The sequence below is a fragment of the Antedon mediterranea genome, chromosome 8 (assembly GCF_964355755.1).
Source record: "Antedon mediterranea chromosome 8, ecAntMedi1.1, whole genome shotgun sequence".
NCBI classification, from domain to species: domain Eukaryota; kingdom Metazoa; phylum Echinodermata; class Crinoidea; order Comatulida; family Antedonidae; genus Antedon; species Antedon mediterranea.
This window is the reverse complement of record NC_092677.1, coordinates 14245274-14261489: the sequence shown is the minus strand read 5'-3', so window position 1 is coordinate 14261489 and position 16216 is coordinate 14245274. Positions and strand designations below refer to the sequence as shown.

The window sequence follows — 16216 nt, the reverse complement described above, 5'->3', positions numbered from 1 at the left end:
CATAAGAAAAAAGGCTGTACCTGTATGTACACTGTTTGTATAACGAACGATAAATCTGTAGTTTTGAAGAAAAGGTGACATTCAATTTAATTTACCTTATGAAAATAGAAAGTTTAGCAAGAAAATCAAGCTCTCTTTTAAAAAAAAACTGTGTATTTTTGTTTTGCTAAGAAAAACCTGAATGATTTCAATTTCACTGTTAATTTTAACAGATGTTTTATTTTAGGTACTTTCGTTTTTCAGGTAACATTGCCTCATTACATTTTAAAGTCAAAATAAATCAAAATTTCCCTATCTCAAAACACTGTAGGCCTACAAAGCAGTGTCAACCAGCGAAACAACCAAGCCTCTCTCAGGGTCTAGGCAACTCAACTCGAGTAGCAAGTAGGCCTATTTCATTAGGCCTAAGGCTTATAGATCATCAGCGTTGGTGCAAATTGATATTTTAGATATTGTAGGTTGTTTTTGTGGAAGTTGCTGTATAATATTTGGAAAACTTAGTAGTTTAAATAAAATAATTTTAACAAGAGTGGACTTGGGAATAGTATTAGTAGGCCTACGCTACTGAATGTGGGTAAATGGCTCGCGTGGAGAAGTGGCCTATTTACGCTTCAGTAACAATGACGTAATTGTGTTTTCCATATTTTCAATATAAAATGACTTTATCTCCTGACTATACCATTTCTCATTAAAAATATACAATACATTGCCAAATACGTTAACCAGAGTGCACAGCCACTTTTTCAGCACCATTAGGCACATGTGTATAGTTTATAATAATCTCAAATATTTACATCATGCGGGTTGTACATGCGTTAGGCGTTGCAACAACAATAAAGTGCATAATGTTATTAGGCCTATGTGTCAACCTATTAGAGCCAACCACTGATTTTTTTTTTTCAAATTAAAAATCAATTGTCACATTTAAGATTTAGTTAATTTTGCAGGTTCCACAGTTCCGTGCAAACAAGAAACTCTTCATGTAGTATAGGCATATAGTGTTTCTTAAGATGTTGCCTCTTAGAGAATACATTATTGCTATTAAACATTTGTTTAAGCATATGTTTGTCAAATGTTCAAAATGATGAATGTTCTCATTTGAGTTTTTTTTAAAAATCTCAATAGACACATTTATTTCTAGTGGAGCACTTTCATGAAAGATTAAAATATAGACATATCAGAGAGCAGGTCGAATTTGAGTTATAAACAGTTCCTAAAACTATGTGTTTTAACGTGATTCATGCGATAGGCCTATCTCTTTTTCATTCTTCCCTGGCATCAATAGTGAAGTAATTTTAATCCAATACTACCTGGTCTGAACAATCCTTCACAAGAAGTTTAGATTTTACAGACTGCAAACCACGTATTTGTTTAAACAAATTTAAATATTACAAAAATGATATTTTCAGCCTAATGGTAAAACACCTGATTTAGTTAGGTTAGAAAGTTCATGTATCCCATAGGGTATCCCATTAGTGCCCCCAACAACACAACTTGAAAAAGTCAAACGGTCAGTAGCCTCTATCGTCGATAAGTGACTGTCCTGTGGGAAACCTTTCTAAATCTCGTAATCTATAGCGTTATCTATAAAAATCCATTCACAATTTAATTATTTTTTGTTTGTTTCAATTCAAAGGATACCCAGATATAATGAAATGCTTAATACAAAGCGGACGTTACTACCTTCCTACAATCAGAATGTATCTACAACCAGGGCACCTGTAAACTAATCAACATTTAATAATGTATGCAAGCTAGTTTCATCACGCGCGCGTATATCACGTATTATTAGGCCTATACAATTCAATCACATGATAAATTGTTATTTTCTCATTGTACTTTGGACCTTAGGCACGCTGCATTTCGTAGAAAGATAGGTATAGTTACTATTTCAGAGTGCGTACTAAAGTTCAGATTGTATTTTACAATAATTCGTTTCTCGAAATTAGATTTCTTTCCTCATAAAAACACTTTACAGTATTTTCTTCTTACCACGACGGGTTAATTTCTGTCATAATGTAAACAACTGATTCTATCTGCATTTTTGAATAACCTATTAATCCAACTAAGGGGGACGTGGGGGATTTAACTCCTTTTAACAAAAGTGCAATATATTCTAGAGGTTACCGTGTCAACTTTGTCGACGTCGGAACATTCATTGTGATAATATAGAGCAGTGCGACATAGAATTGTATGTTCAATTTAATTACCCCTCCCCCGCTAATTTTCCATCTGTTAGCATCGCACTAAAGATTTTGAAGAAAATAAATGTTATACAATACAGAATTTAACACAAATATTAATGAAATTTCCATTTCTGTTAAATCAGTTCTTAAGTTCAGGTGAAATATTTTGTTTTTTTGAATGCATAATTAACATCATCGTCATCATTAACAATGCCTATTAACATTCATCAGTATTACTAACATTAATAACGATCTTAAATTAATAAGCAATTAAATCATCATCTTTAATATGTCATCATCATCAGTAGTAGCTTTATCATATCAAACTACATCAGCATGATTGAATCAACATTATTCTTTTAATTTAATTATACTCTCTATGAATGGATAAAACAAGAAGACTTATTATCAGAGTCAACCGCTTTCTAGAAGTACCTCATTGTAAAACCAGCAGACTTAGGTCGTCTCCAGTTCCCACCATGGTGGATATAATTAATAGGCACCACTAGCTCTTTTTTAGATATGTAATAAGTGAATGTTTTAAGGTGTTTTATTCATGTATGTTTTTAATTGTATGGTACGATATCTAATTTTATTAAGATGTTTCTATTTTTATAGCAATTTTAACTAATTTTTAGTCATTTGTAATACATTTCATTTCAGTCCTTGACTGTCGTTTTGTAATATATTTTTATATACCGAATAAATAAATAAATAAATAAAATTTTATTCCTGCTCTATATGTAATGATGGCAATTTATAAATCGTAACTACCCCAGCAAGTGATATACTAGAAAAGTCGTTATGATCGTCACTTTGCTTACTTCACATGTATATATTTTTTCAAATATCAATGGCGTGTATGTATTAAAAATTGATCACCGTAGTTTGTTAAGGCTTGGTAAATATACCTCATAAGAGTAAACCTTAAAGTACAAATGCAACATTAACAAGTAAACATCATGATTATTAAGAATAAAAACCACATTGATTTTATTTGGAAGTTCCAAGCAACATTTTTTTCAGATGATTATGATTCGTGATAACAATTGCTGAGAAATCAAGCATGCAACGTATGTTGAATAGTTGTAATATTCTTGTTGCTTGTGTTTGCAAATATATGCTCCATAACTCAAAAATGTATTGTAGATGGAGAAGTATCCTATATATTTAAGCTTTTTCTTTTTCTGTTTGTGCTTTTGTTGATATGGATGAAATTTCCGAAATAAAAGAAATTGAATTGAATTATGAACACACTTTAAATACCAGTATGTGTGCTCTCCCTATTGTGGATGCTACGAAGTCATTGTGTTTCATTTGTGGTCAGAAGTATTAGAAAAACATTCTTTCGTCCTCTTGTCCCTATTGCATTGCTACAGTAATATCTAGAGTTGTTCTGATAAATCAAGATATCCTCCTTTTATTGGCGAATTTCCTTTGCTCTTTTGTTGGGTTTGGAAATAAAATTTTAAAAAAAAATAAAATATCGTACAGCCAAACGTTAAGAAAAGGCCTATACCTACAAAATGTTTAAAAAACATAAACAATGGAACTGAAATATTGATAAGAGCTTTTCAAACAATATTTTGTTAATGCCTCATTATTTTATGGCAATTACAATGATAAATTCGGCAAAGACGATTAAACAGTGTGTTCTCAAAATGGGAATTACCAGTAATGGCTATAATTACAGATACTGTGACGGTGGAATTTATGAGTGATGTAAAATTAAACACCAACACCCGCTCACTTCCGTCTTAAAAATCTAGGACACCGTTGATGTCAAATGTAAATGAATGTCATGGGATAGAAATGTCAACATACTCAAAACATTAGGTTAAGCTAGCTGAGCTTAGATTTATGTACTATTCTAGTAATTAGGCTCATTCGCGCGACTTAAAAACTTAAGTTTTGGGGAAAACATTTTAAAAACGTGACTATCATGCTTAGATTTATTTACTGTTTGGGCAGATCAATTTATTTGGCGACCTTAACATTTTGGGAAAACATCTTTAGAATGTGTTATAATTGCACTAAACAAGTGATGACGTCTTTTTATTTACTGTATCTACACGTTTTGGCTTCTTGGAATTCTGTTCTGTTTTCAAGACACGGCCGTCGTGGAAATATCTCAGTTATTATAAATCGAATGTAGGCCTATATATTTTTCGATATATTCATAATTGATGTTACCAATTGGTTGATTAATGTATCTACTACTTTATTGTATTTCTATTTAAACAGTCAAACAACATATAATATATTATTTTTATCAAGAAGAATATTTTCATAAAACTTACACGTCATTTTTTTCTTGAACATCAGGTGTTGTAATCAGTAGCAGACGTAATAAAACAGTTTGTAGGCCTATCTGATATGAAATGCCATTTTACATTATTTCTGTCACTGGCATTTAGATGGGGTAAGACCTGTGCACTTAAGTACAAACTGTCGTCTACTTAGCTAAGTTCAAAAGGTAATTAGGTGGTCAAGAAACACCATGCAAATAAACTTAAGATTACTAGATGGAATTATCCATAGTAAATGGCCATTATCTTAAAAAAAGGTTTAATTCTTCGGATCGATGGTTTTGGTTATTACAACATAACACTTGTATATAACAACTTTAAAAGGTTATGACATAAATATAAATCAGCGACAGAACAAAGTGCGTTAATGTACTATGATATTTAAGTTTTGTTTTACACGATATAGTTTAGTTAAGGAGATCTACTGGCTGGACAGATCTTTTTAACATCAAAGTTTTCCGCATTTCATTGTCTAAGTTGCCCTTCTTTAAGTCTTTTTTTTATTAAGTGAATTTATTGGCGCGAATCAAAATACAGATGAACCTAAACAAAATCGTATTGACTTTTGACAACAAAAATACAATTTTGATACTTATTGTGCTTATTCGAAGCGGTTTTAAAAACATTTCTGAACACTATGTTTTTTAGATGAGAAAACTACACAGATTCTGACTGATCATTTTCATATAATAAAAGCTTTTAGAATTTGTCTGAAAATCATAAATAATACAAAACCACCTGATCTCAAACAATAAAAGATTACCTGGATAATGTTTGCCCTGTATTGGCAGAACCACAGAGACTGGCCGCTTACGGTAATTTATCATACAAAAAATGTTTAGTAAAAAAATTTGCCGGGGCCGTTTACGCGAGGTGGCCGCTTACGGGAGGTACCAAATGCACTTAATAGGAAGAACAAACAGGCTTTTGAAAATACGGCCGTGGTGGCAGATTACGGGAGGTGGCTGCTTACGGGAGGTGGCAGCTTACGGGAGGTGGCTGCTTACGGAGGTTCAACTGTAGTTGAATAACGAGCATACGTATTATCATCTACTTTCTGTGATGTGAAAAATTATAGCCAATCAGAACTAAACAAATGTTCGATTCGCGTGAATATATTCACCATAATGGTCCATAATGTTCTCTTTCTAACTTTGAAACCGTTAGACATTCTAGTGGATGAATGATAATTTAACTAAAAACATTTATTTTTGTTGTACAGTAACCTGTTTTCCAGTGTCAGTATGTTAATTTGTATTTGTATAGGGTAAACTTAAAACTAAGTTACGGTGTTGAGTTGTACTGGATACTATGTGCATTGAGAACAATTGCAACAAAAAAACAACAATCGACGCAAGTGGTCCAATTATATTTCGGCTAAACCCCTGACCAACAAAACTCATTTCACTTATAAAAGTAAAGTATTACGCCGAACCTACTTGAAACTATGATATTTAAAATAATCTAATAGATCATGTATCTACTACTAGATGAAGATTTTTCATGAAAAGTCCCCTTCTTACAAATATTCAATGTAAAAGTTTTAGTTTTTCAAATGTTACATCACATTGGGATTTTGACTAACTTACAAATATCATACTTCTGTAATTTACTTTTGATGTGAACACTACTTTTGTAAAGGTTCTTCCATTTAAATATGACTTCCCTAAATCACTCTTGTCTACGAGCTTTTGAATTTCGTCTTGGTTATCTCGAAGATGTCTTGGGACCATTACATACCCTTTAGTGTTGTGATTAACCTGTAAAACATTTGTATACTACATTTATTTATGTTGCTGTTTTCCTTGCCATATTTATTGCTTTTCATTTGTGCTATCAAAAACAATAAAACAAAAATATTCACAATAAATTATTATAAAATACATTTCCTTATTTCAGTGTTAATATTTTAATAATTAATTACTAATACAAATTTTTTCTGTAATTAAAAATTGTCATGAGTGACCACTATAAACACAAAGTGGTCTCTAATTGGAGGGATAAAAGCACACCTGAATTTAATTTATTACAGTTTATATATTATTTACATGATAACATACCTTTATAAACACTTTTATCATATCTTCAGTAGAATACTCTTCTAGTACAGGCCAATTTTGCTCTAACACAGTTTTATCCTAAAACAATTCACACAGTCATAAAATTATAAACATAATAATAATACAAATCTCACTATCAACACTTCCGCCTCCCCCACCCCAATTAAGGACTCAAAAAAAAGATGGTAGATCCTACCTACAGTAATACTCCTATTAAGGGGACACTGTTGGGACCAAAAGTGTGCTTTTAATATATTATTGTTCAACTGGTCCCCTAATTAAGAATGTCCACTAATTAAGACTGTCCCCTAATCAAGGCTGTCCCAATGAAGGTGTTCCAATGTATTTAGAAACATCTGTAATGGTTTCAAAGCAAATTTGCTTTATGCATTTTGGTTAAGTTAATCATGAAAAACATTGATACAATTTAATTTAAACTTAAATCTGAACTAAATGTAGAAATAGTATTACAAAGTAATTTCAGGGGAGTATACTTAATTATATTGTTAATACCAATTTTCTTACCCATTGATATTTACTAGAAGGTTCAGCGACACTTGCTAGGCCCTGCCACATCTCAGATGCAATGTGTGGGGCCATCGGCGCCAGCATAACACATAGACTAGCCAAGGCATCCTCATATTCAACACTTGACATTGAGACTGTGTCTGGAACTGATCCTAGAACTTTAGTTAGGGTTATTAATCTTGTGATGGCAACACTAAGCATATAGTTGTTAATATACTGCTGACTAACCTAAAGATAAATCAATGTTTATTTGTATATATATGTGTTCTTTCTATATGTTACAAAAAACAAACCCAAGTGGTTCAGAAGTAAGCCCATCCAGTGTAAGCCCAATATTGTTGAATATGAAAATATAGTGACATTTTCTATGCAGTCTATCCACAGTTATCTATGTCTGTGCAGTGATTTCAATGAATATGGGAAGCGGCCTACAGCAGGGGCTGGCGTGGAGGAAGGTTAGGGAGTTTGTATTGGGGCTTTTCATGGTCTGGGCCTCTTAAACTCTGGGCGCGTCTCCTGGGTTTAGTGAGGGGTAAGGGAAGCTTCTACTGGAATGTGTAAATAGGCCTCATAGTGATTCCAGAAACAAATGGTACATGGTGATCTTAAGGGAAGGATTAACTTTGTTTTTAATCATTAACTTTAAAATTCTATAAAGGCCAGTATATAAAAGTGCAGAGATTTAAATACTCAGATCACTTACAACATTTAAAAATAGAAAATTGCTTGGGATGTAATTATTCATTACAGCATTACCTCTTTTATAGCAGTATTCTTTTTTTTTAATATTTGTAAATCTTTATCCTTATCCACACTATCATTTGATTTAGAATCCTTTTTTAATTTAATGTGTCTAGATATCAGTTGCCACATCTTATTCTTCCAACGTATTATGCCGACAATTGCTGGAAATAAAACAATTGTTCTAATGTGACTAAACTGTTATTATAGTAATTATAAGGAGGTTTGCCCACAATCAAAGGAAAATCTTTTGATTGGAGGATTGTTGGTCACATGATGTTAAATAAAGAGTGCAGCGCACATATCCACAAAGTGCTCAAGGCGCTTAGATATTTGCCTAGCATCTTGTTAAAAGTAGGTGTGTTATGAAAAAAAAATAAATGATTTATATTCATACAATGGTACAAATTATTACATTCCATGAAGGATGACAATTTGTTATATTTTCTCATGAAGTTATTTTTACCATTTCACTCATAAACTATTCAACTCACTAACTATGCAACTCACTAACTATTCAACTCACTAACTATTCAACTCACTACTTGTAAAATATACAACATAATCATTATCATCCCATCATAATTATGTTAAGGGGGTACTTCAACAAAAAATAACAACCATTTAGTGTGAAGATACTCCATTATATTGTGTGTAGATTAACAGTAAACTTTCTAAGTAGTGCAGTTATAGCTGAGTGGTTAACGTGCTTGCCTTCCAATCCCAATGTCCAGAGTTCAATCCTGACAAGGGTCATAACTCACAATTAGTCCACTACCTAAGCCTCCAATGAGACTTAGTTTATAAGCATGATAAATTATAAAAAGTTTATCTGTAATTGGCGAGTTGCTCATTGAATGTACATGAAATAAAAAAATTAAATAAATAAAAAAACTGAACTTAAACTTACAATCAACATTCCACATCATATTACGTTGAGGGGGTACTCCACTTAAAATGAACAGCCTCATTGTGTCAATTCCATGCTCAGCTATTGCATCAATTGGATCCACTCCATTGTGTTTAGATTTACTCATTTTTTCAAATTTTATTATAAGTTTCTCTTTCGATACTTTTTCTACAGGTTCATTCCCTTTGAAAAATATTATACAATTAATCTTTTTTTATAGTTTTTTTAAACATAATAGCATTGATAGACAGGTGGATTTTAGAAATAAAATAATCATACATTATTTTATATAGATAGTTTATGTCATGAATATCTGACATGCTGTTATGGATACACGATTGGTATTGTAAATTCACAAAATGTTCTTTTATGATGTCACAGTTGAGTGATCACACTAAAAAGTTTCTCATGCCCAGATTTTAATATGAGGAACACACTGTGAAAATTTGAAAATATTTGAAATTCAACTCTTTGAAATAATCGTTGAACAAAATTTGTACAGAAAGAAACAAATAGGAATAAAGAGAGATTTTGTACAAAAATATAACTTAATAATATAATATATAACATATTTGTAAGTTTGAAATCAGATAAAATAACATAAAAACTGCAAACACACCTGAAAAATCGATTTCTTCTTTTGTAAGGTACTGTCCTGTTGATGGTAGCATATAGCTAGGCCCCATGACTAAACCGTGTACCAACAGGCGTTTGAATGGTTCTTTATGCTCAATTAAGCCTTGGCTGTGCAAGAAATGACTGATGAACCTGGCCTTCAGAAGATGCAAGATTGCTTAAAGAATAAATTAACATAGTGTAGAAATAAAAAGTGTATATAAATCAATTTGTACAAATGCTTGAAAATGTAGCAATCAGCACAACCTCAGTGGTCTGGAGGTCGTGGGTTTGAATCTCACACGAAAATCACATGTGAATTCTCAATGTATAAGGTACAAATTATGTCAGAGTGGGGAAAAACATCTGACCAATATAAAATAATTATTATATACAGTATATATATTGCTAATTTTTCTGGCTGTTTTACTTTATTGCTTTGATTTAGCTTTTTGCTTATTTTGTTTGAGATCCAGCCACTGATACCCACAGCATTGTCACTATTTTCAGTAATTTGCCTTTGGATTTATATATTATATAAATTGTATATTAGAAAAATGCACTATGATGTAACCTCTGTCAATATTTGTTTGTCAACTTCTGTGTTCGTTAACTGACTGCTTAGAATTGTTACTTTTGTATCGAGATGTATTCTTTCAATTCTGAAGAAAACAATGTTCTTCTATTGCGTCACATGTCATATGTACTGTACAGTACAACACCTCTTACCATGCTCCTCTCCTCCGATGTATAAATCAACAGGCATTAGGCTATTGGCTATTTCCCTATTGAATTCCTCTTGCTCATTGTGTGGGTCTGTAAACCGTAGATAATACCAGGAAGAATCCACAAATGTGTCCATTGTGTCCATCTCTCGTTGAGATGGTTCACCACATTTAGGACATGTGCTGTTGTACCATTCTGGTACTTGCTGCAATGCTGATTTTCCTTTGCCGGTCAGTGTGGCAAGTTTTGGTAGCTCAACTGGTAGCTGATTAATTGGTACTGGTACAGCCTACAGAAGAATCAATATATTTTGCTAGCTTCTCATATTATGATTTAGATTGTATATATTTTACGTATTGTAATAATACAATATGCTTTGCATGTGACGTGAGAAACCATTTTCAATTCTTGCACACTCTTATTTTATGTAAAATGTAAAATAAAATTTAAAATACAATTTAAAATACTATTTAAAAATAGTCTTTCTGTACCTTACAATTCTTGCAATGAATGATGGGTATTGGTGCTCCCCAGTACCGTTGTCGTGAAATCAACCAATCACACTGCCTTTGGCTGGTCATGTGACCTCCAATACCTTGCTCTCTGGCTTTTTGCATGATCGCTTCCTTTGCCTCGGCTCGATTCATCCCTGTGAACTAAATGAAAATGATCAAGATATTGAGTATGTACAGTGTAACATAAGTACTAGTGTTATGTGCACAAATATGTTAGTGATATGCACAAATATAGTAGTGATATGACATCATCATGACCATATATCACTTTTTTTTTTATCACATAAAGTTTGATAGTGATAGACAGAGCTTATGGACTAGCAATAGTTATAATTTTACAAGTGGTCTAAAAAAGTAAATAGAACAGTGGATAATTCAGCACATCTGAAATATAACACTATTAATTGGTGATGGCTTGTTTTCCATGCCCTGCCATGATTTCTCTTCCAGCAAGTAAATAATCATCCCAGCAAATTTTACTGCAAATCTTGACGTTTCTCTACAATTATTATCAATGAACTTAATATTTTCAAAAATATACCTCATCAGAATTTATTAGCATATTGTCCTTGTCAATCACAATTGTAGAATTGAATCCATGTTGATTGGCAAAAATTTGGTCTTCTTCAAACACACTTGGTATGCCTGCATACTGCTCAACATATTTCGGGAAGGAATGTGTACCGGATGCAATCAGAGGGATTTGTTGTTTAGTGAATGGGTGAATGGCAGATACACCAAGTGTGATATCTTGGATTAAGAAAATGAAAAATAAAAACATTGAGATAGTTATAAAGTAATGCCTTTGCAAATACACAGAGGGCGGTACTGAGGCTTTGTGGGACTTGGGAAGGTACTTAAAGGCGACTATCTATATGCCGTCCTACCTTAATCCTTACGGTGAGAAAATAACTACTATGAAATTTTAATGTGAAGCACCTTGTCAAAGTACAGTATGGAAGGCTTAAGAAGACATAAATACGTTTTAGCATAGATTATAGAATCATTGCCATCAACCTACTGTAAATAGTTATGAGCCAGCTAATTTTTGGCTTGTTTTTTTATTCCTTTCAGTGAAGCACTGTGGAGAGAAAAAACTATCATCAACCACTATCACCAAAGGGCGTGTATTTTTGGGAATAAAAAGGTTTAACTTACCTAATTGTTTTGAGTCAATTTCATCTAGTGCATTTCTCACATCTGGTTGAACACTGTGCAGTAAACTTTCAGATTTAAGAAGTGTGTGAGTTGGAGAAATAAGTATATATGAAACGCCAAATATCAGCTCTGGATTGCTGACATATACTGGAAGGTCTGTGTCAATGCCGGGTAACTGCTCATAATAAAATAAACATATAACATGAATGCAATGGAAGCAACAACCTATTATTAATTAATTATATAACAGCTAAACAAATTCCTGTCATTTGATTGGATGATTGTGACTCACATGGCATGCAATAGTACGCACTATCTAACGAATGTGTAATAATACTTTTTTTGGTTTTTCATGTACGAAAAAAAATCTATTTTTACTTGGGCTTCATCTTGTGAAAATTATTCCTATCCACCGAATGAAATTATTTGTACCATTGAACTCATAAACATTCATTATTTGTAAATTAATTCATAACTTTGTCTACCTGAAGAGTAAAGCTAAATGAACATCCACTGCAATCACCAATGAAATGTGCTTGTGCACTTTTAATACTATCCGGCCAATCCTTCAAGTCTTCCAAACCATCTAACAAAGACTAAGACACAGTATACAATAAAATAGTTTTAGATTAGTTCAATATCACACAGGTCATTTTGAAAGGTCTTTGACTGTAGAGGTTATACCCAGTATAAATATATATTTCAATCAATCAATCAATCAAAGGTGAAAAGGGGGTTTTAATAGTTCTCTAGAGTAAACACTTGTTCCTTAATATTGAGGTAATAAATGGTTTCACCACAAGTATTTGATAAATTATGTATTTATAAAACTGAGAGTAAACCAAACAGTGATTACCTTTGAATATTGTGTCATCTTCAAATACCATTGCCGCAATACTTTCTGTTCTACTTTAGCACCAGACCTCCATGAACAACCATCCTCATCAACCTTCAATCAAACGTAGACTTATAATAGACATAACCAACACATTTACAAATCTATTACGAAAAGTGAATTGTACTTGTAAAATTAAGACTTTGTTGAATTTACAGAACTTTTTCTTGCAATTGTATGAAAAATCAAGCAAATAGGTCAGTAATAATATTCCAGTTACAGTGGAAACCAAATTAATTCTTTCTCAACATTTTCAGGTACAAAACAAGCACTTATGTACAATATGATATATGATGTGCTTCTCTACTGACCTGTTCATTAGCTAATACTGTTTGATCGACTGGATCCCAGTTAACAAGTCCTTCTTTCTGATAGGCTAGGCCAGCTTCAAAGAGACGGACAAAGATGCTCTGCGTCCATCGATAGTAATCAGGCTTACACGTCATAACCTCCTGTTTAGATACAATTATATCCGTTTTTAATACTGTATACAGAGGCAGATAGAGTGGTGCTCCCACCTTTTGGCAACTAAAACAAAATTATGAACTAATATTTGATCTATATTTTACAGACTATTAATATTAAATGTGTTGGATCTGCCTCTGGGGTATTTTTGTCTATGCGGTAAAACTGGAATTTGGTACATTTTCAGCAGTGAAAAACCCTCTATTCAACAGTCTCTTAAATGAATAAACTGGGCAGTGGCTTTGATTGCCTAATTTATCTAATGTGTATGGTTAAATTAATCCATGTATACCTAAAACTATTATAGTACATGTAGATATATAAACTGTCAAACAAGTAATATTTAATGACATACCCTTTCCCAGTTAAAACACATACTAAGACTCTTCAGCTGATTCTTCATATGATCTATATTGCTGGGAAAGAAATAAAAACAGAGACATACAACACAGTATTTTTCAATATGAATTTCATAAACTATTCGTTTCGTTTGTCCCATGACCTTGGTGGTCATAGGGGCGTAGTAGACGAGATACAGTAATAGTACTCATCATTATACGACACTCAGGCATACGCCATATCTCTCCCGGATGGCCGTCGTTGGTTCTCCTGAACCATAGTAAAATACCTGAACCGATGCCCTTATGTGTGTCTAACCACCCTCCACACCATGCTCCTAAAGGAGTTGATGTAATAGAATTTGCCAACCATATACTCTTACCTAAATGTCCAGTCATCAGGCCGTAGGCCTCTTTCAATTGCCGCATTTTCAGCTGGTAACCCAAAACTGTCCCATCCCATTGGATGTAGCACCTAAAATATTAATCATATTCATATTAATAAACTTTAAAAAAAAATTTTCTGGACTTTAAAATGAAAAGAAAATAACTTGTTACCTGTTTACCATTCATACGATAAAAGTGTGCCATTGTATCACTAATTGTGTAAACCCGCACATGACCCATATGCAGCTTTCCCGATGGATATGGGAACATTGATAGCACATAATACTTGGGTTTCTTGTCCTGAAACAGAATTAATAATGGAATAAATATAAAACATGCATCCTCCATAAACTGACATTCCACAATTAAAAAAAAATGTAAACAAATTTGTTTTTGCACATTATCATCTTAATGATGAATTTTTATGACTTTTCTACACAAAATTTCATGACTTTTCCATTACTTTTGACATGACAGGTTAAAACTTCACAGAGTGAAGCAAAATAATTGCATAAGTGTCAAATTAAGCTATTGGAAGAACAGTCGGTAGGCAATTTACATTTATGTCAATACTAACATTTTTGTTTACGGTTAATGTGTCATTGTATTTCTGTAGCCTTGTTTTCCATGTTTCTTCAACTTCATTTCGTATCTTAATGCTGAAATTATCTACCTGGAAAACAAACAAGAAATAAAATAGAATGAAATGTTATTCACTGAAATGAAATAAAAAAGGTTTGTTGATGCAAAGTTTGCTGTATGTAATTATAAAAAGAACTCAACGTTTCAATCAATATGCTTTCAGCACCCTCAATACTGTAATTAGTCCTATGGTAATTTTAAATGTTTATACCCATTTTCCTGTTAGACTGTAAATTGATCTTTTAATGGTATTAAAACATCTTGCACAATGACTTCTTCTCAGATACTTTAATTTATCTGACTGCAACAAGACCATCATTTGTAGAACGTTTTCACTTTCTGTTTCAAAAGAAATTAAACCAATATGTTGTTTAAAATATTATTATTACCTTTTGTAGTTAATATAAGATGTCTGCAGTGGTTGATTGGGCATTACCTAGGCTACTAGGTCATAAAATAGGTCTGACTAAAGAGTTGGTGGGGTTACTAATAGATAGTTAATACTGTTATGTTAGAATAGATGTAATGTCATTATTTATGAATATTGTATAGGCCTAAATAATGGTTTCCATGGAATATGTTGAATAAACATTTTATTTATAAACGATTAAATAAGAACATGAACTAGGCCTAGGCCTATATTTATACTAAAAGTAGGGCCTAAAACTAGAGCCTAGCTCATTATTACAGTTATACTTAGGCATCGTCGGCCAGGTCTAGCTAGGCTCTACTCTACTCTACGTAGTTAGAATAGTAGGCTAGCCTAGTTAGTATTCTTTTAATTTTATATATTATAGCCTAGCTAGGCCTACTAGTAGGGGGCCTACTAGTAGGTTTATTTAGAGAGGCCTGTACTAGGGCCTACTATTTATTGATTTTGACACTAAATAATTAGATTATGTCACTTTAATCCTGATGCATTTGATTATATTTGGTAAATTTTTTAACCAATACACTGCGTACCGTACGTTTTAATTCAATTTTCAAATATGTTCATGTTTTCATCCTACACATGGGCGCCGCCATGTTTAGGCTCTAACATAATATATTTTTATATAAATTTAATGTCTTAGTTTTAAATGTTTATAACACAATACATACTTATAAATAATTATTTTCAATGCTATTTAATATTTATTATTGAATAAATATTTAGAATTTAAAAATCCTTATTAGATTGTAATTTTATTTTTATATTTACATAAATGACCTACCCACAATTCTTCTTAATGTACTTCCTCTTTTAACTTTAAGGCCTAAAGGTTATTATCGTGATTTTATATTGGTCCTGAAATCTTAGATTTTCTTACATTCATATACATAATCATGTGCTAGAAATAGGTTTAGCTCATTTGATATATATTTTAGAATACATTTTAAGCTTTATTTTAGTTATTATATAATTTCTGTACGTGAAAATCATTTGTTTCTCGTTTGGTTACACTGTACTGTGGAAAGGGATTATGGAGTGAGGAAATCCTTACTTGCCAGCTCTGGGTATTCCTGGTCTTGGAGACCTGCTCGATAAATAGTATACAAGTTAGACCTAGCCTACTAACTAAGTATATATGCATGCGTGTGTCGGCCTAGTCTTATATTTACATTGAACTAGGCCTAGCCTAAGCCTGAATGGAAGGTAATTTGAATACCTAGAAAAGGTAGGCTACAGCAGTACTTTAGTTTTGTTTACCACCAGCCTAGTAGTAGGTCTAGACTGAATTCTAGGCCTACTAGTGCTAGG

General features: G+C 32.4%; 1 protein-coding gene across 2 annotated transcripts; it reads right to left on the bottom strand.

The window, feature by feature from the left end:
- Positions 1 to 5849: 5849 nt before the first annotated feature.
- LOC140056870 (probable leucine--tRNA ligase, mitochondrial) lies at positions 5850 to 15471 on the bottom strand. Of its 2 annotated transcripts, XR_011846837.1 has the most exons (20): positions 15439 to 15471; positions 14687 to 14814; positions 14411 to 14506; positions 14005 to 14133; positions 13830 to 13921; positions 13464 to 13524; positions 12955 to 13095; positions 12605 to 12697; positions 12234 to 12344; positions 11749 to 11923; positions 11132 to 11340; positions 10567 to 10731; positions 10079 to 10364; positions 9354 to 9527; positions 8735 to 8917; positions 7840 to 7988; positions 7081 to 7311; positions 6556 to 6633; positions 5991 to 6255; positions 5850 to 5940 (listed from the first exon to the last, which is right to left on the bottom strand). XR_011846837.1 is itself a non-coding variant. In XM_072102381.1 (19 exons), exons 2-19 carry the CDS (start codon positions 14792 to 14794, stop codon positions 6076 to 6078), a joined length of 2661 nt encoding a protein of 886 aa, XP_071958482.1. In that variant the 5' UTR covers positions 14795 to 14814; positions 15439 to 15471; the 3' UTR covers positions 5850 to 6075. The 2 variants fall into 2 exon arrangements, 1 of the variants encoding a protein (XP_071958482.1); XM_072102381.1 differs by having other exon boundaries at positions 5850 to 6255.
- Positions 15472 to 16216: the final 745 nt, after the last annotated feature.

Excerpts from the sequence above, each read along its gene's own strand:
- LOC140056870 (XM_072102381.1), bottom strand. The coding sequence starts at position 14,794 with ATGATGGTCTTGTTGCAGTCAGATAAATTAAAGTATCTGAGAAGAAGT. Across the intron at positions 11,341-11,748 it reads AATTGACTCAAAACAATTAG|ATATCACACTTGGTGTATCT; the intron begins GTAAGTTAAACC and ends TCTTAATCCAAG. Across the intron at positions 7,989-8,734 it reads TATGATGTGGAATGTTGATT|CAATTGTCGGCATAATACGT; the intron begins GTAAGTTTAAGT and ends TTTTATTTCCAG.